Raw genomic sequence first — 21,738 nt, 5'->3', positions numbered from 1 at the left:
GCACAACAAGAGACCTAGGCCAGTGACTCAGGCTCCTCCTCAGATTCCGATAATAGGACACGGTAAGACTTGCTAGCATTGTGGCAAGGATCATATGGACTGACCCTGCTATCACTTCAACAATATTTACCGTATATATGGGAGTGCCCAGCACTACGCGAGAGAGTGCCCGAGGAATCAGAAGCAGGCCCAGACCTCTTATCTAGGGCAGAGCTTACAACCTCACTCAGTAAGATGCAGAAGCCAACCCAGACATGATACAAGGTATGTATACTATCTATAATCATTTTGCATATGTTTTGATTGATACTAGTGCCTCACATTCATTTGTCTCACATGTTTTTGCACCAAACTTGAATGTATTACCTAAAAGACTTGATTCTACATTATTTGTGTCTATTCTTAGGAATATGACACTACTAGGGGAGGTTATACACAGAACTTGTATCATAGATATAGCAGATAAAAAATTGAGTGAGGACCTAATAGAGATTGACACGGGAGATTTTGATATAATTTTAGAAATGAACTGGCTAGGGGTATATCACGCCACCGTAGATTATTTTCACAAGAAACTTGTATTCAACCCTCCTAATGAAGAGCCATTTACAAGTTAATAAAAATTTTAAGCATTATTCTCTCGTAGTAATTTTTTCGATTACAAAGTACTTTAACTCGGTTGTTTTCTCTAATTAAGCAAACCTAAGAAAGAAATTTGCATCTTAAAGATTTTGGTAGTCCGAGACTTTTTGGATGTGTTTCCTAATGAACTACTAGGACTACTAGTGGATAGAGAAGTTGAATTCACCATAGATCTTTAGTCAGATACCTAGTCTATCTCGGTTGCCCCTTACCGCATGAGCCATGTTGAGATGGAAGAGCTGAAGAAATAGATCAACAAACTGCTGGATAGTGAGTTCATCCGATATAGTGTGTCCCTTTGGGGTGCTAGAGTCACATTTACAAGGAAGTGAGATAGGACATTTAGGTTATGTATTGACTACAGGAGACTGAACAGGGTCACGATTAAGAACAAGTACCCCCTCCCCAGGATCGATGACCTTGTGAATCAGTTGTAGGGTGTCCAGGTCTTCTCCAAAATAGACCTGCATTCAGGTTACCATCAGGTAAAGATCAAGACAAATGACATTCCCAAAATAGCTTTTCGAACCAGGTACAAACACTATGAGTTCCTGGTCATGCCATTTAAATTAACCAACACATCAACCATCTTTATAGATTTGATGAACAGAATTTTCAGACAATTTCTGAATCAGTTTATCATTATATTCATTGATGATATCATGATCTATTCAAAAAGCAGAGAGGAACATGCTCACCATCTGACTCAGATTTTGTAGATGGTCAAAGAAAAGAAGTTGTATGCAAAGTTGAGTAAGTGTGGGTTCTGTCTTGAGTAGACTATCTTTCTAGGGCACATTATATCTAGGGGTGGAGTGATAGTGAACCCCAAAAAAACTGAGGCAGTGCTTGGTTGGGAGAAATTGACCTAAGTCAAGGAGATTCATAACTTTCTGGAAACGGCAGGTTATTACTGCAGGTTTGTAGAATGATTTTCTAGCCTAACTGCTCTTTTGACCTAGCTCACAAAGAAGAACATCTAGTTTGAGTGGAACGAGAACTGTAAAAGGAGCTTTTCAGAACTAAAGAAGTGGTTGACTACTGCACCTGTGTTGGTCTTGCCGAGTGGGACAGGTGGATACACAGTTTACAGTGATACCACCTACCTGGGGTTGGGTTGTGTTCTGATGCAGCATGGGAAGGTCATAGCCTATGGGTCCAGACAGTTGAAGAGTTATGAGAAAAACTACCCCACCCACGACTTACAACTTGTCGCGATTATCCACGCTTTAAAGACTTGATGTCATTACTTGTATGGGGAGACTTTTCAGATTTATACCGACCATAAGAGCTTAAAATACATATTCACTCAAAAGGATCTCAATATGCGTTAGAGACGATGGATAAAACTCCTTAAAAACTATGATTGCAATATTTTGTTTCACCAGGGTAAGGAAAATGTGGTAGCCGACACACTCAGTAGAACAAGTGTAAGTACGTTAGCTCACCCAATGGTTTCAGAATGCAGGGTAGTAGGGGCTGTACAACAGATACGACTTCAAGACCTGAAGAGAGTTACATGTTTGGCCCACTCGATTGTTCAACCTGAGTTGATCCAAAGAATAAACAAAGCCCAATTCATCGATTATACCCTAGTAGCTCTCAGGAAAGATGTAGAACAGGGAGTAAATTCTGAATTTCGAGCCTCTGCCGATGGGTTCTCAGAATTTAGGATAGGGTGTGTCCCATGTGACAGTAAGCTGAAAAAGGATATCATGATAGAAGTTTATAGCTCAAAGTTTATCATGCATCCTAGAAGCACTAAAATGTATTAAAGTATGCAACCACAGTTTTGGTAGAACGGGATGAAAAGAGAGGTAGCCAACTTTATTTCTAAGTACCTAGTATGTCAGCAGGTCAAGGCAGAGCATCAACGTCTAGGCGGCCTACTTCAGCCATTATTGATTCCGGAGTGGTAGTGGGAACACATCACAATGGATTTTGTGATAAGATTACCTAGGGCACGCTCGAGACATGATGTCATTTGGGTAATTATTGACCAGCTCACCAAGTCTTCTCACTTCATGGCCATCAAAATGAAACAAGCTAGCAGGAATGTATATCCGAGAGATAATCAGGTTACATGAAGTGTCGGTGATAGTAGTATCCGACAAGGACCCCAGGATCACTTCTCAATTCTAATCTAGGTTTTCGTAAGCCATGAGAATTAAATTGTCTCTTAGTACTGCATTCCACCCTCAAACCGATGGACAATCAGAAAGGACGATCTGCACACTAAAGGATATATTTCGAGCTTGTGTTCTTGACTTCGGGAGCCATTAGGATGATTATTTACTCTTAATAGAGTTCGCTTATAATAACAGTTACCAAGCAAGTATCGGTATGGCTCCGTACGATACATTATATATCTGTCCATGCAGTCTCCGATCTATTGGGAAAAGGTGGATGATAGAAAATTGTTCGTCCCAGATCTTGTGGAAGATACTACAGGCAAAATAGTTAGATCAAGTAAAATATTCAGACGGCTCAAAGCAGACAGAAGAGTTATGCGAACACCCGGATGAGGAATTTGAAATTTGAGAAATGTGATCAAGTGTTCCTTAAGATCACCCTTTTCAAGAGAATCAGTAGGTTTTCCAAGAGAAAAAAACTAAATGCCCAATTTATTGGGCCATTTGAGATCTTAGACAAAATTAGTACCGCCGCCTACAGAGTAGCACTACCTCTAGAACTATCAAGACTCCATAATGTGTTTCACGTGTCCATGCTACGCAAGTACAACTCGAACCCCTCTCACATCTTAGCCCACGAGTCCCTTTCACTTTAAGAGAATCTGTTCTACGAGGAGGTACTAATGGGTATTGTAGACCGAAAAAGTAGAGTACTCTACAACTGAAAAATTTCCTTCGTTAAGGTTATATGCCAGAATCACACACAGAGAGAGGCTACATGGGAGATAGAATCAGACTTCAGGGCCCAGTATCCCCCAACTATTTGATTAAGTGTGAGGAAAAAAAATTTGAGGGACCAAATTTCTTTTAAGTGGAGAGAGTTGTAATATCGGGGCTCAGAATTTAGCCCGGAATTAATTTTAAAATTCTAAAAATGTATAAGAATCTATTTTTAAAATTAATAAATTTTAATTTAATATGGAATTATGAAAAAAAATAGATTGTACATGAAATTAAAAATAATTTTAGGAAAAAGAGGTGAACATTTGGGTTCGAATAATGTTTTTGAAAGAAAAATCAGAAATTGGGGGTCATAATACAATTAAAGAAAATTTTATCACGTAAAACCGCCCAGTCAGTAACCTCGACGAACCAGAGTAGGTCGCGTGGCAAGGCACATTGACTCGGTGCCATGCGGAAGGCCACGCTGGCGATCCGCGTGCCCGGCGATCGGACAATCCAGAACCATTCCCACGTGTGTCGATGATCCGGATTCGTTCCCTTCTCAGAGTGATCGAACGGGTGCGATCAAATGCGATAAATGATCTACATTCGTTCTCTCTTTAGGCACGATCGGATGATCGATATCAAACGCAATGAACGGTCCATATTTGTTTCCTCTTTAGGCGCGATCGAACGATCGAGATTAAACGCGATAAATGACCCAGAATAACGCGAGATGGGTATAAATATTTCACATCACACCAAATCTGAACCCTAGCCGCCAGCCTCCCGCCGGAGAAGAAGAACCAGTCACTAGAGAAGGGAGCCGACCACCGCACCGGAGCCATATCCGATCGCCAAAAAAGGTAAAAATTCTCCTACCCACTTGAAATTTGATTCCAAGCACCTCTGTGGCCATATCGGAGCAAAACAAACGGCAGGTGAGACAGAAACTGTGGGAAAAACCCGCAACTACCTCCAATGAGCCCCTTCCCGTTTTCTATTTCATACAATTTTTTCATCGTTGTGTTTACTGTTTTGTTTTCTACAGGTTGACCGAAGAAAAACACTCAGCCGTGAAGGTGAGTTAGTGAAGCCACCGCACCAAAAAATTCCAGATTTTGTTTTGGCCAACCGAGACCCTCTAACGTATTTTTTCGCAGGGATGGGTATAAAACCGGCCGAAAATGTCGAGGTCAAGGCAAATCACCGCCATACTGCTGGAGCACGATGGTGTCGCTGTGCTGGAACCTCGAAATTGGCCAAAAAAGGATTTTTAACACTGATTTTAGATTTTTGGAGTATTTTTAAGTACGTGAAGGGTGTTTTAATCTCCGTAGAAAAATTTAAGAAATTTGAGAACCGCCAGTAGACGCAGTAGAAAGTTCAGTATTTCGCACACTGATTAGAGTAAGAATCAATCACCTTATTTTCTATTATAGAATTGAAGCTTAATAATCAATAATATAGTATTTTGTATAATTTGAAAAACTTTGAGAATAATTACAGGTTACTAATGAAGACAGAACCGATTAATTATTTATTGTTTGTCATGTTTAACTAATTGTTTGATTTTACAGCTTTAAATGCATGATAATATAGTAGAATGATTAAATGATTCAGTTGTGCTTTCTTGATGCATGTATTGTTTGTCTTACGTGATTTACAGTTAATTTGTGAAACTGAAAATTAATATATAAACGAAAAATTGCTTAGTTAAGTGAATTAATGAATGTTTGTCTTACTAGATATCCAAAGAGATAGTGGACGGACTGGGTACATAGAGAACCCTACTGTAAAAGTTACCTCATACCGGACGGGGTATCGACGAATGGTATTTTTGGCACTCATAGCAGACGGGCTATGGGAATGGCCCGAGTCACCCTCATACCAGACGGGATATCGAGAGATGATATTTTGGCACTTATACCGAATGAGATATGGAGACGACCAGTTAGTTAACAAGTTTAGATATTGGTTCATGCGTAGTGAAACATCTCTATAGACCCACAGGGATACTAATAAGTAAATAAAAAGAAAAAGTTAATGGTCATACTCACTTGAACATGAGATTATAAGTTATTTGAGTTATTGTCTCTGTAGGCCGATTTTGAAAATCTTGCAACGGTAAGTATGCAATAAATAGTTTTATTTATGATAAATGAATTTACTTAAATTAAGAACTCTATTGTTTATTTTTATGATTTTTACCAACCTTCAGTTTCTATATCGGTGAGTAGTGTGATATTCTTACTAGGTTAGTGTAACTTATCCTTTCATTAACTATTTCAAATCAAGATGATCGAGATCCAGATCTCGATCAACAAGAGGGTTGTGAATAGTTTACCACCCGAACTCTCTTCAAAAGGTAGTGAATGTCATCATAAAATATTCAGTTATTTGTCTTTTATTTAATTCTTTAATTTTCATTTGTTATTTTAGAATGAACATTTCTGTAATCCTATTAGATATTTTAAATTATTATGTAAGGAATATAAACCTTAAACTTTATTATTTCGCTTCCGCAGTTAATTCATGACTTTATTTCTTTTTATGTTTCGAGCCTTTATATTTTAATTTTTAAATTTTCATAGATAAACTGAAAATGATATTTTGTATGTCAATAAAACTAAATATATTAAGAGTATTGATGAAATATAATTATAGTACAATAGAGTTTCCAATTATCATAATTTTTTGTACAGATTCAACAAGAACATGACACTACAAAATTAAAACTAACAACAAAATTGTAAAAAAAAAAAAAAAAATTGAATATCGTCAAAATTATAAACATAATTTGGAGGAAAAGAGTTTTGCTTAGCACAATCTTGTCCTCACATTTATTAACTTTTCTACCAAAATTTTAAAATAAATAGTTATTTTAACTTTTTTGAAGAGAACTAAAATGTTATTTAAATTAAATTTTTTAAAAAAATTATGCAACGTCTAAAAATTTTAAAATATAATGATTGTTAACGGTTTAAAAGATAATTTTTCTGGTATCCCTGACGAGAGACAAAGTTACTGTTAAATAGAGGTAAAATTAAGTGGCTTTTTACTCTGTTGGTTCATCTAAATTTTATTCTTTATGTAATTTTTGTATTCATTGATTTCATTCTTATATATATATATATATATATTCAGTTGATTTTACTATTTTTAATATATAAATTTTAGAGATTTATTTAAAGAGATTGTTGTCCCTTCGCCAACTTTGACCATGAGACATGCTACAGCTTCAACTAAGAACTTTGCACTTCCAAGGTTCTTAAAACCCGAAAGTCTCGATGACCGCACCATCCCTCAACTGATAGGAAAAAGAAAACAATTGCTGCTACAAATAATCTAAATGCAATCTTATCTTCTTCATTTTGAGAGGAAAAAGGAAAAAAGTACGTTTATAAAGACTAGCATACAATTTACCAACTGCTGGGAAGTGTTAGACCACTCATGCTAGGCACTCTTAGCATAAATACATTTTCCCTTCCTTTTTCTCTTAAGTTACCTTAAAACTTTCTCACTTTCTAATATTTCTTTTTTCTTTCCATGGCCATAGAGGTACATTTAGAGTTAAACTTTCTTAAAGTTTTATGCAAGTACCAGAAAATCGCAGCTCAGGCAGTAATGAAGTCAGCTGGCTTCAAGGGCAGCAATCTCGTATCTTACCTCTTCCAAATGTTCATTTATAGCAGTAACAGCATCCTGCACACCTCTAATGGCTTCCTTCAGAGCATTCTCGTACTCTGCTTCTGCTTCTGCATCTTCAGTTCCGGCAGCTTCAGTTATCTCATGTACATGCACACACCGGTGCTCCATTGGCTTATCAAATTTGCAATTCTCATGGCTAACCAGACGTTCTGATGGGCGACCAGCCTTTTTCAACACTTGAATGGTGGCCGTCTTTGAAATAAAGAAAGAGTTATTGTCAGAAGGGGTAGATGCAAAGAATTGTGTTAACAAGAATATATAGTTAGGTTAGAGGGCACTAGGGAAACATACAGCCTACCTAATTAATGTAATTAATGGTCTTTTCATTTCCTATTCTAAAAAATCTGTATATATCAAACTATGATATTTCAATAAAAAAATACACAACCATTTTTGACAAAATGTAATGCCACAAGAAGCAGAATTAGGGGCTTCAGGACTAAAATCGTTCATATTTATTCCCTATGATAATATAATTCCTGTCTCTCCTTAATAATGGAAAATAATAATAATAGGAAAAAGTTTTACCAATTGTAACAAGTGAACCAATGCTTCAAGACTAAATCAGAAAAGGAAAGAAAACAAAAAGGATATAAGCGGGTAGATTAAGAGAATTTGAATAATGTAAAGTGGCACCATGGAAGGGAACCCCTTTAATGCTCAACTCAGACTTTTTAAGTTAGCACAGGCAGACAAAAGAGAATTTAGAGAGACTCTAGAATCTAGGTAGAACTGAGCTTTTCATCAGAAGTGCCTGCTGTGGCCAGTCCTGGCTGGCCAGAGCAAATGCCAATAGGGCTTATGAATATTTGCTTTTAACAACTGGTATTCTATGGTTTAGAGATTTAGTCATTATTCAGGGCTCTTTACGAGTTTTCTACATCAGAGGCAAAAATTCCTGGAGCAGGTGCTACACAGAGCAGGACTGTACCTTGACTTTGACACTGAGTAGAAAGTTGAGAGGGAGCTTCCAAGAGTTGAGAGAGTAGAATGCAGGTGGAAGAAGAATGATGTAATGTCCCAAAAGAAAAGAAGCAGAAGGACGGTGGACGTTAAGTTTCTATCAGTAGGCTAGCATGTTATTTGTTACTTTTCAAAATGATCTCGTGTCTGTAATTGAGTTCCAAAAGTTAAAAACTATGACTTTAGCTTCTACTTCAAAAGCATGTGTGGTTAAGCTTCTAGTTTGTACTTCTACTGTTTAAGGAAAAAGAAAAGGAAAAAAACTTTGCCAAATGCTTAAAATAAGAGAACTCTTGTAAAATAAATATAGTTATGAATTTACATTTCATTAATTCATTTATTTAATCATTCTCAACTAAAAGTATAATATGATATATATATATATATATGTATATATATATTTAGAAAAAGCAGTTTCATTGAGAAAAGGAGTGACATTACAAAGAGCACAAAAAATAAACTATCCAGCTTTAGCAAAGAAAAAAGAACAAAACAGAAAGTAAAAATAGATAACACTAAGAGGAAACAAATCATGTGACTATAACATCCCAATTCCTGTAAAGGATAGTAAAGAAAATCTCAGAGTAATTTTCCATGAGTCTTGGCCCACAGAGAAACCAGAAAGGTCATCTTTTCTCAAATAAAATTGTGCTGCAAAGATAGGTTACCAAATAGCCAAAGAGTTCTTTCTACCCAAATATTCCAAAGACCAGAACAGGACACCGCTTGCTAAAGTGGTTTGGCCTTTTCCCTAATGCTGAACCACTAATGTTGGTGTTGATGAAACATTCCAAAGGAGTAGCCCATTCTAAGTTAAAATTTCAAAAAGCCTGATCCATAACTTCCACGCCATCTCATAATATAGAAAGAGATGATTATGTGTTTTGCCCCCCTTATAGCACATAATACACATGTCAGGAGACAAAACTCGATTAGGCCTACAAATTTGCAGCAGCTCATTGGTGTTTATTGACGATACTTGTTTACATTTTCACTAAAACTATATGACACTTTCTTAAATCAAACATCAACTTGGCGGCTTGGGACAGGATCAACAGACCAGTATATGAGGAGGGTTCGGGTTTGAGATCTATGATGGAGATGAATGAAGCACTTCAAAGGAAGTGGGTTTGGCATTTTATGAAACGAAGGGATGCTTTGGGGGGGAAGGTCATTGGGGCAAAGTATAGGACAATGGCGGACGTTGATATTCCAAATGGGGGAGAGACTGTAAGGTAGAGGACTGTGGAAAAGTTTGTAAATGGGTATAGATAGGTTTCAAGAATGCGTAAAATGAAAAGCTGCTGATGGGAGTAGCGTTGGCTTATGGTCAGACAGATGGATGGAAGGAGCATTGCGAGCTAGGTTCTCCCAGATTTTTGCTATAGTCCGTTTCAAAGACATCTATTAAATAGGTTTTCTAAGAGGGTCAGAGCAGTAGGGATTGACAAGTGGAGGTCACACGGAATTTTAATGATCAGGAGACTAACAAATATGAAGAGTTATTGTGCAAGCTGGACACTCAACAAGTCTAGGCAATTGACGGTTAGGTCTTTCTATAGATATCTATTCAATAAAGAGCCTATTGAAAGCAAGTTCCCCCACCGACAACTTTGAAAGGTGAATGCACCTCCGAAAGTTGCTGTTATGGACCCATCTATAAAGTTTGAATAAGAGATTGAAATCTAATTAAATATGAAATCTTAATTAATATTAAATTACTAAATAGTAAATATGAAATTCTAATTAGTATTAAATTTCTAAAGAACATATGATTTCCCATTAATATTGGATTCTTAAATAGCATAAGTTTTCCAATATTTTAGTAAAATATTGCTAATTAAATTTAGATTCCTAATTACATTAGAATTCCTAAATAAAAACTATAACTTCTATATAAATAAGTATGTTTGCTATTAATAAAACCAAAGCAGAATATTATTTTAAACTATTAGATTGGAACTCTCTTTAACAAAGTTCTAAGGTAGCAGTTTTTTTTAATGAGCTGTAATCTATTTTCACCAAAATAGGTCGCTCAAGTAAACGCAATAAGAAAAAGACGTAGATTTTAGAACCGAAAATTCCAAAGAATTGCCAAGTGACAAGATCCTACTCTCATAAACATAACAAATTGGTATTGGGGCCTAACACAATAAGTGACTTCACAATAAAAGAAAATCTGCGATTGATGCTCTAGGAAACCCTGCCAACAAACAAGGCACGGACCGCAGAGATTGAAAGACAATTGGGCAACCAATTGCAGGAACTATCATCACAATTCAAAGAGATACTGGCTAACTTTAATTGTGACAGACGAACAAAATCAGAAGGGACTGCCAGGAACAACCACCTCAAGTGCTTCACACTGGAAGTTAGTCGCAGAATGCAAACAACCATTCAGGTAATGGAGTCAGTTCTCCATTATACCAAGTTAGACTTTCCAACATTCGATGGCTCTAAAGATCCTCTAATATGGTTGCATCGATGTGAGAAGTTTTTTACCAACCAACACATGCCAGAAAGGGATAAAGTGGGACTAACCACCTTCCATATGCTTGGAGAGGCGTAGTTATGGTACCACCAGTTAAAATCTAAACAATCTACATTCAACTAGACTGAATTCAAAGACTATTGTTCTTTGAGATTTAGGCCGCCAGCCGAAAGTAACTCGTTGGAGGAATTGGTAAACTTGAAACAAGAGTAATCGATTGCAGACTGCCAAAGACAGTTATAAGAAAACTAGCAAGAGCAAACAAGTTCGTTCGGTTTGATCAATATATAAGTTTATTCACAGCAGGACTAATCAATTCTCCCTGTTTAGAGGTCGAGATGCAATCACCCCACCATATGCATGCAATAAGCATGGTCAAACCTTTTGAAAGAAAACAACAATTGTGGATTATGATCGAACACAATTATAGCAATCTTTCTCAGTCCGTGACCAAGCTTACTGATTCAATTTAGAAAACACCGACTCCACATAACAGTAACGTTACAACACAATCTAGTAACGATTCATCTCCACTTATAAAGAAACTAACAAGGGCAAAGATGACATAAATAAGCCTGAAAGGGTTGTGTTATAACAATGATGAGTTATTTGTTCAGGGTCACCAATGTAAATGGCTATTATGGCTCGAGATTGAACACGACATTGGGACTAAACAATAAGAAAAGGCCGACAAGTCAACAATATCTATATTTCAACCTTGAGAACAAGCTTGAAAACCAATGAGGGAGTAATGTTATGGACGCATTTATAGAAACTAAATAAAAGGTTGAAATTTAATTAAATATCGAATCATAATTAGTACTAAATTCCTAACTAGTAAACATGAAATTCTAATTAGTATTAAATTTCTAAATAACATATGATTTTTTATTAATATTAGATTACTAAATAATATACGATTTTTAATATTTTAATAGAGTATTACAAATTAGATTTAGATTCCTAATTAAATTAAAATTTCTAAATAAAAATTAAAACCTATATATAAAAGAGTATGATGGTTATTAATAAAGATGAGTCAGAATATTATTTTAAACTACAACATTAGAACTCTCTCTAACGAGATCCAAGGAAGCAGCTCTCTTTGATGAGCTGTAATCTATTTTCACAAAATAAGTCGCTCAAAAAAGTCCAATAAGGAGAAGCAGATTCTGAAACTGAAAATTTCGAAAAATTGGTTTGTGACAAGATCCTAATCTCGGGAACATAAGAGTTGCTTTATCGCTTGGGAGGCAAGCAAGGAATGTGTATTGACCATTAACATGCTAAAAAGGATGGGAAAGATTATGGCAAATTAGTATTGCTTGTGCAAAAAGGCAGAGGAGACATGTATTCACCTACTTCTTTGGTGTCTTGTTGCACATAGTTTGTGGTCTCTGGCTTATGATTTGTTGGGCATTAATTGGGTCATTGCTGGCACAGTGAAAGATGAACTTGGAGTAAGAAAAGTTTTTGAGTCTTATTCCATTAGCACTTTTCTGGCTTTTGTGGAAGGAAAGAAATAGAAAGGTTTTTGAAGGGGTGAATGAAAATATTGGTAAAATTCAAAAGAGATGGTTTTAGACCCTTGGTTTTTGTTTCTAGATCAACCATTGTACTATGGAGAAGATGTAGGAGAGGTGGTGGATATTCTTGCTAGACTGTAAATAATTTTGTAAATGAGTTACACCCTTTTGGTGTTTATACTAAATGACACATTTATACTTTTTATTTTAAAAAAAAAATCAATCATCAACTTGGTCAGACTCTTGTTGACAGGGTAAGATTACTTTCTTTGGTGAAGGACTGAGGATGCTAGACACTGCAATCCTTCAATAGCTGGAATTACTAGCATAAAGCACCAAAGGACAAGCTGCACCTTGAATGCATACATGTCTACAATGTGTGAGTGCGTGAGAAAGATATTGAGTTAGAAATCCCCCCGTCAGCCCCAACCCCCGCCCACGGCTTGTGAGCATGTCAAGACAACATGTTAGAATCTTGGACACTGCAAATTTGAGTTCTTGTCTGGTCATGAATCTGCATAATTTGTAGGCCCATGCAACATCATAGGTCCAGGATTTCTCTCAAGACCATTAAGAAATTTGTCAGTTCATGTAGGAATATTTTAGTGAATTAAGAAATTTACCAGATGCAATTTCTGTTTTTCTTGCATTTGGACAGCTCTGAGCAGATGAGCTAGATTGGCTCGGCAGTAATCAGGAGATAAAAATAAAGACTCCATCTCAAGGACCTGTACCAAAGAAAATTCCCCTAATCACAGCTTTATTAAAAACACAAGTATTGCAGGAATAAATTGAAATTAATGCCATGATTAGATGACAGACTTGTTTAGAGCAGTCACTAAATTCTAACGTGATCTCGCTGCAAAGCTGTTGGTATGCTGGCTCTTCACTCGAAATCATATACTGGGAAAAGCCACTGAGAGTTCATGGCAAAGAGAAGCATCAGAATTCTAATCAAATATTTAGGTGATAAAAGTGAAGCATAATGGTAAAATATTCAGGCAAATACATGAAGGCGAGGAGCATGAGAGCTCATATGAATTTCATACAGCAGCTCTTGTCCTCATCTAAAGATTTAATTACATCAGATCTCCAAGATCTTTAAGATTTTCTATTTACACCATTAAGAATCAAAGAATGCTTGAATTCTCATACATGTAGTCAGCTCCAAACTAGTATTTGGCTAGCACAGATCAGGTCGCAAAGTTGAAAGCATCAAGTCGCGAAGTTTCCAGTGTCTTGCTTCCTATCTTTTTCCCTCTTGTGATCTCTTCTTTTGTAAGCTTTCTTCCTCACTTCCACACTAGTCCAAAACTGCTTATCTTTTTACAACATTGAAGTCCCAAGGAATTAAGTTCACAATCTATTCAACCAGATCTAGATGCATTGAGGTAACATATCTAACCCACTTCATGAATCTTCTTCTACTCTTTCTATTTTAAAATTCTGATTTTCTTCTCTTTTCTTTTGTTCTCTATTGTTTTCTTTTTATGTTTTCTTCTCTAACCCATTCATTTGGTTGTTTTGCTTATGCCTTTTGTTAAGAGCTCTACTTATGCTTCATTATTTTAACTTTTTGGTACTTGTGAGGTGCGGCTTGGATCCTCTTTGTTTTCAATGGTCTGGATTTTGTTGATTGTTATCACGTCTAAATTTTTCTGATCTTGTTGTAAACTGGTATATTAAGAGATTTGATAGGTCATTAGTATTTCTTCCTTCTTAGAATTGCTTGCGGACTGCTAATAGTCTCTCTGTGTTTTCGAAAGCCTTGGTTATGTTATTTTTATACCTCTAATTCAGCATAAGCTTGTCAATTTGTGAAGATGAAGTTTATTGAAGTTATAGAATCTTAAAAAATACATTAAAAAATCAGTTTAAACCAAAACGAACTAAACTGAATTACTTGATTTGATTTTATTTTATTTTTAAGGTAAAATGGTTTGTTTTCGTTTGGTTTAAATTTTTTAGAAATTAAATTTAGTAGTAGTTTAGGTATGGGGTGTAAGCGAAACCAAACAACTCAATGGGGTGTAATAGTCATTGTAACCTTGCCTTGTTCTTAGCCATGACCTAATGGAAGCCATAATCATGTCAAAATCCAATGGCTTTGGTACCGCGTATCAGGATCTTAAGTCATTAACTCCTAAGGTCAATTATTGTTGAGAGAAGAGAACGAGAAGAGAAAAGGGAGGCCGAGAAGACGAAGAAGAAGAAGAAGAAAAGAGAGAGAGAGAGAGAGAGAGAGAGAGAGAGAGAGAGAGAGAGACTTTTCCATCAGTGGGATGGTAGGGGTTTGAATTTCTCTCTTGTAGACAAGGAAAGAAAGGATAGTAAAGGATAGAAACGTCTAGGTAATTGAATTGAAGCTCGACCAAAAAAAAGATTCGATTCTTATTCCAATCAAAAGACTGGCATGTTTGAAGCATTCAGCATAGATGAGACAATCATTCTCTTATTCATACTGATTATTCAACTTCAAATAAAAAAAATAATATCTGTAGATCCTTACTCTGTTTCAGCAAAATGAATAGAGAAAAGTCCTTTTATATGGAGAGAGGTCAAATCTAATCAATACGTAGCTCGCTTCGTTGAATACCATAAAGAATAATAATGACTAGGATTGTACACTCTCACTCTCTTATACCCGCTCGCACGAACTGATTCATTCAACTCAATGTAGAAAGGATTTGGTTATACGGATGGGGTATCCTAACCTTTTTCGCTCTGGAGGAGAAGGAAAGAAACCATCTGCAGCTTCCACACCAACGCTAGTGCTGGTCCGAGTACTTGGATCTTCCTACGGTTATTTACCCAAAAAGAAGACTCGGGAGTCACTATAGACAAAAAAATAAATGATCCAGAGCAAGAAGAAAAAAGCAATAAATTAAGCGCTACCAGAAAGGCAGATTCCACTAAAGAGAAAAGAGATTTGTCCAAGGTACATATAAGTCCGGAGAAGAAGAATTCAAAACTCACCAGTCTTTCCCTATTAGGTACATACAGGAAGGTTCCAGGCCATGGAGTACAAAGGTTGACCCATCACAGAAAAACCTTGGGTCTAAAACCATCTCGCTCTAGTCCTATTAATATCCTCTTCCAGCCCATCAAACGTACTTCTATTTCTTCTTTCTATATCACCCAAAAGATTGCCAATGGAATGACGCCCAATTGTTTTCTCCTATCAGTAATACCCTTCCGTGTCCAAATTTAATCTATTACACTACCCATCATAACTCAACTATACCCCAAGATCCCATATTCCATTACCCATAAACTGATGCTACGAGAGAATAAAGAAGGATGTAGTCACAGGTCTCTTCCGCTCTCTTGGTACAACCAATGATTGGCAAAATATCTAGTGCAGGACAAATTAATAATAACTAATGACTATGTTAGCCGGCATAACTAACCACATCGTACAAACAACACTCAGCTAACAACCAAAACAACTACAAAGAAAAAAAACATGCATAGAAAAAACAAAACAACTCAAGGGAGGACAACAGAAATGAGTAAGCACATTTAGAGTAGCAACCTCAGGCTATTCATTTCTTTTGGCGAGTTCCTCAAAAAGTGAGTTAGGACACAAGAAAAGTTTTTAACACGGTCTAGTCATGTGCCCACTCCATCGAGTCACATTGAACTATGTCTTACAACTAAGGTATTTCTTTTATCTAGAGGAACAGGCGACTCAAAATAATAAGAATATTCCAATGCTTTATAAAAATAAAATAAATAAAAACCTCTACGCTCAAAGATAGGTTACAACAGCCTCTCTAAAAATGGCACACAACTCAACGCATATATCAATATGAAAAGGAAGCTCCCCATCTTTATGGGCACAACAAATTTGGAGAAAGGGACTTCAAAGGGAGATTTATATCACAATGTCACAAAAACTTCACATCAAGTTAGTTACTTCTTAGAAACTGTATAGATGCTTGGTAGGATTGATGCTTGAAAAGTTTGCAGTTGAATATTAAAATAACCAGAAAGGACCGTTCCGAGGTTTCCAAGTTACTGGGTCTCAGCATTTAACAAACAGACAAGTCCGATAGTTGAAAACAAGTACCTATCATAGTAAACAGCAGCCAATACAAATCCATCGGGTTAAGCAAATCTTACAAACCGAGATTTATCCTAAACCAGTTCAGCACTTCCCTGGCGTCAGGGAAGAAGGATCAGAATATGCAGGCGTTGGCCATCGTTTAATTCCTAATAAAACTTTTTAGTTTCAATTTCGATCTACGTTAACCACCAAATTGATCAATTCAGAACCCTAATTCAAAATGAAACTGGTGAGCTATTGAGATCGATAATCATCTTTAAAATGCATTAAATGTCAAATGATATATGCCTGCTAGTGAAACAAGGAGCACCGATGCCTTCGATCCTATGAAATACTTGAAAATGCATTTCACAGTCAATTAAAGCATCAAGCAGATACCAAATTCGACGTCTTAGAATCCAGGGCTACAACAATTCATAAGCGAAAAGTTTCTATCAAGCTTGATTAAACTAACCAAAACCGAATCAAACAACGATAACAAAGAATAAATAAGGAAAGACCAAAAAATAAACCTTTTGAGCCTAGCATAAGCTTGGGCTCTGCGCTGCTGAATGGCGAGGAATTTTCGAAGCAACTGGAGGGTTCTGAAGGAGTAATCGCTTCCGTCCTCAGTGTCCATAGCCTCCTTTATTGAAACCTTTTTCTCAAAATCCTCCATTATCTACCTCTGATTTTTTCACTCCCATTTCCCTCCCTATTCTACACAGGAGCTCTTCAATATATTCAGCAATCTCATCCTTTCCTCATCCTGTCTCTAAAAAAGTAACAATAAGATTTTCTGATGTTATATGTAAGGGGCATTATATGCATTAGGGGGTATACTAATGTAATTAAATAAAACAAATTAATTTTAATTTTAATTTTAAAAAAACAAAATAACAATACCAAACCCTAAGTTCTTTTTTAGGAACAAATCTTGTTTTCTTCAATTATTGTTAGTTAATTGTGTTTAATTAACAATAAAAAAAATTTATATGTTGTTAACTTAATAATTTTGTCAAATTTTGTTTAACAACATACAGAAAAAAAAAAGCGTATAATACTTAAAAAAGTTAGGTAAAACTTTATTCGTATAAATTGTAAAAATTTTTCTCATCTAACTTAATTTAAAATATATATATTATGCAAGAGTTATTTAATTGAGATTTTCTGAATAAATATGTAATCGTTTAATAAAACTGATGATAATATAATCTAAAAAAAAATTTATAAAATAACTAATATTTAAAATAGTCAGTAAAAAATTATTAATAAGTGTTAAGTAGTAATTCAGAAATGAAGTTGAAAGGTAAATCCTAAGCAACAAAATGTTTTGCTCTAATAATATAGCCAGTGTTGGAAAACCATTTTAAATTAATTTTTAAATTATATCAAGATTTAGAAGTACAAAGAATCTCTTCACTAAGTTTATTTATTTTAGAGTACAACTTGTTAACGAACTCATTAGATATCGTTTGAATAATTGACAAATATATATGGTACCGAAATTAAATGGTAAAATGAATTGATTTAAAATAAGATAAAAGAATTGTTAGATCATAGTGATACAATTTTATTATAAACGAACATAAAGTATAAAATGTACCGCTATGTTAATCATAGTCACATGAATTTACACAGAAGTAGTAAGTGATTAGTAGTTGTAAATGATTGTTGTATCATTTGTGACATCATAATTGCCTAGCGATCCCCATTGAAACATAGATTTAGGAAAGGATTTTTAATATTTTTATTTAAATATAATTAGTTCTTCATATCATTTTGATTATGATTTCAAGTAAAAAGTATTTTGTTTAATCTCTCATCCCTAAAAATACTATTTTTTCATACTAATGTGTTATCAAATTCTTCTTAATTAAGAATAAATTTGATATTTATAAAGAAACAGTTAATTATTTATTTCATCATGGTAATAAAAATATGAAAAATGAGTATTTTATCAAAAATCTCATTGATGACTATATATTGAGTAGACAAAAAAAAGATGAAAAATTAGAGTTATCTTTTGTAGTACACAAGTTGACCAGATAAATAAGATTACGATGGCATGATGATAAGTTTCTTAGCCTATTTGATTATGAATTATGTACAACATATCAATCATATTTCAAAAATAAATCGAAAATTCAATTTATAAAAAATGAAAAAACATTATTAGTGCAATTTATATTCAAGTCTACATATGCATGATAATTAATATTAAATGAGATCTTTTATTTTATAATCTTTAATAGCAACTTTTCTAGATTTTCGACATATATACTTATTGAAATATAAAATTGAAGCCTCTGAAAAATTCAAAAAGTTTAGAAATAAAGTTAAGAAAAAAAAAACTTGAATATGTATCAAACCTCTTCTATCCTAAAGATAAAAATAATTAGGCTATTTATATTACATGAAAGACAATGAGATTCTCTTGTAATAAAATCCTTCAATAACATCCTAATTGAAGGGAATGTTGGAGATAAGGAACCATACTATTCTAGATACAATATGATAATGATAAGTTATATTATACACCTTATCTATCGCATTTTTGGTTATGTTGTTATGACTATAGTTTGATACTGCATAAAATGTTTACTAAGGTAATAGAAAAGATACTGTCTGAGATGTATTATGCCAACCCACCAAATCTTAGAAGAGAATATCTAGAGATTTCTCAAGATGATATTTATATCTAAATATTAGAGTAATGAGATAAAATTATATTATTGATTGGATTTTGGCAGTATTTATCTATATTTTAGGAATAATTTATTTAGATTTTCTTTCTATTTATCATGTAAAATATTTGATGTATATTATATAGAGTTTTTATTTGTTAAGAACTTTGCTAGTCTCTCTATAAATAGGTTTGCTAACCTATTGGTGACGTAATCTCAGATCATATAGTAAAATTCTTTCTTACCGGTTTTACCCCTGGAAGTAAGCACACTGCCTACATAAATTTTTGTGTTCTTTTCGTTTTGCTTTTATTTTAGTATGAATGTGCATGCTTCAAGAATCAATTTTTTTCAATAAGTGGTATCAGAGCTCGGGTTTGAGCCGGTTTAGAAAGAGAGAGATTGTACAGATCTATAGATCATATCAGATAGAGGAAACAGAGGCGGCAGCCACCGTGGGCGGCGAATCAGCTCAAATTCGCGCAAGGAATGGCAGTTTTTTGAAGAAGAAGAACTGATCTCGCGTGCGACTTTGAACCAGAAGGTCTGCAGGCAGCGGCAGCTGACAGGGATGTCTAGAAGCTTGCCATATCTGCAAGGAGGAAGGAGGAGCCACAGACGGTTCCGATTTCAGCCAAAAACAAAAGGAGAGGCTCGCAATCTGACCAGAGCTGCGACTGTGCGCGATAGACGGACGGATAGAAAACTGAAGAAGCCGTCTGTACCTGAAACCAGGGCTGGAGAAGAAAAACGTGCGCTAGAGAAGACGAACCAGCGCGGCGGCACCCGGTTCACGCGAGGCCCAATTTGTGGCATTCCTGGCGTGTTTTCAATGCATTTTCACAAGATCCATGCCAGATCCGTCGAGTCGCATGTTTTTGTGTGTTTTGTGGTGTTTTCAGGCAGCAATAAAAAATGGTCGGTGGCTGCAAGTGACATCTCTGACGGTCGCACATGTGACAACGTGTGGAGGAGCACATTGCAGTGTCTGGAGGAGCGTGGCGATGCGTGGAGGCGCGTGTTGTGTTCCGATGGTTGCGTTCAGTGATTTTATGTGCAGTGGTGATTCCCTGTGAGTGTTTTTACTTTCTGACAGTGTTTGTTTTCTCTCTATTTGATTCTTTGGTGCACAATTTAGGAATTGAAGATGATATCCATAAAGTATAAGATAAATAAGTTTGATGGTGGTACGAGTTTCAGTTTGTGAAAGATTAGAATGAGATCATCTGTGGTACTACAAAGTTTGTGGGGGACAATTGAAGAAAGATATCCTGAGGGTATGAGAGAGTTGAAAAAGGTAATTATGCAGGATAGAGCCTTATGTGCGATTTTTATGAGTGTTAATGACAATGTTCTACAAGAGATTGCTAAAGAAATTTCAGATTCAGCTGCGGGAAAGAAACTGGAAGATTTATACTCTGTAAAATCACTGACGAACTACTTTTATATGAAGAAAATATTGTACAATTTCAGAATAATTGAAGGTACACCCATTAAACAACATATTGATGAGTTTAATTCTTTAATTATGGACCTGAATAACATAGATATTAAGATTGAAAATGAAAATCATGCATTGGTTGTTCTATATTTATTGCCATTTTCTTATGAGACTTTTGTTGATATACTATTATATGAAAAAACTAGTATTTCACTAGATGATGTTAGCACTACACTAAAATCGAAAGAGTTACAAAAGGACTTTACTGAGTATAGAACAGAAAGAGAAAGTTTGGTAAGTAGGAGAAGGATACAGAGAAGGGGCAAATCAAAATCTAAAGATAAAAAAGGAAACCGTTTTGATTGTGGGGAGAAATGTCACTTTAAGAGAGATTGTCCCATACGAAAGAGTAGGAGAGTTCGGCTAATATAGTCAATAGGGATAATTCTGATGATAGTGATAATAGAAGTGTTGGAGTAGTTCTATCTGTGAATTCGGATCATAGAAAAAACTTCTAGATTCTTGATTCTGGTATTATATTCCACGTGTCCACATAGGCACTGGTTTGCTACTTACAAGCAGATGAGTGGTACCGTGTATATGGAAGATGACAGTTCGTTATCTGTAGCTGAGATTGATAAAATCATATTAAGAATGTTTGATGGTATCATCAGGACTATTGAGTGTTGACATATTCCTCTGATGAAGAGGAATCTGATTTTTCTTTCTATATTGATGACTCATGGTTACAAATATCATGCAGAGAATGGTACTATAAAGTGTGTAAAGGCTCAAAGGTACTTATGAAAAACAGTTTAGAATCTAGATTGCATGTTCTTCAGGAAAATGTAGTTTCAGGGAAAACTGTTGTAGCATAAGGGAGCAATAATTAGAATCAGTTATGGCATTTACGTTTGGGTCATATAAGTGATAAGGGTTATCTGTTTTGAGCAGATGAAATTCGTTGAATGGGTATAAAGAAGGAGCTTTGGCTTTCTATGAACATTGTGTGTTTGGCAAGCAGAACAGAGTGAAATTCAACAAAAAGGCAGTGCACAAGACCAGAAATAAGTTAGATTATGTTCATTCTGACTTATGGGGTCCATACAGAGTTTTCTCCAAGAGTAGTGCTAGGTATTTTATGACATTAATTGATGATTACTCTAAAAATGTGTATTTTCTGAAATCCAAGGAAGAGACATTTTTAACATTTGTCATATGGAAGATCATGATTGAGAAGCAGATAGAGAGGAAGATCAAGTGTCTTAGAATTGACAATAGGTTAAAATTTTACAATCATGATTTTGATGACTTCTGCAGTATGGAAGGTATAATGAGACACCGCACTTATGTTGGGACACCACAACAGAATGG

General features: G+C 35.3%; 1 protein-coding gene across 1 annotated transcript; it reads right to left on the bottom strand.

The window, feature by feature from the left end:
* Positions 1-6,846: 6,846 nt before the first annotated feature.
* LOC110814485 (DNA repair REX1-B protein) lies at positions 6,847-17,039 on the bottom strand. The gene is made up of 4 exons (XM_088209373.1): positions 16,770-17,039; positions 13,011-13,104; positions 12,812-12,916; positions 6,847-7,400 (listed from the first exon to the last, which is right to left on the bottom strand). Exons 1-4 carry the CDS (start codon positions 16,913-16,915, stop codon positions 7,131-7,133), a joined length of 615 nt encoding a protein of 204 aa, XP_088065499.1. The 5' UTR covers positions 16,916-17,039; the 3' UTR covers positions 6,847-7,130.
* Between the last annotated feature and the right edge of the window lie 4,699 nt (positions 17,040-21,738).

Source organism: Carica papaya, chromosome 8 (genome assembly GCF_054855325.1).
Source record: "Carica papaya isolate Zhongbai chromosome 8, ASM5485532v1, whole genome shotgun sequence".
NCBI lineage: Eukaryota > Viridiplantae > Streptophyta > Magnoliopsida > Brassicales > Caricaceae > Carica > Carica papaya.
This window is presented reverse-complemented; position numbering and strand designations above follow the sequence as displayed.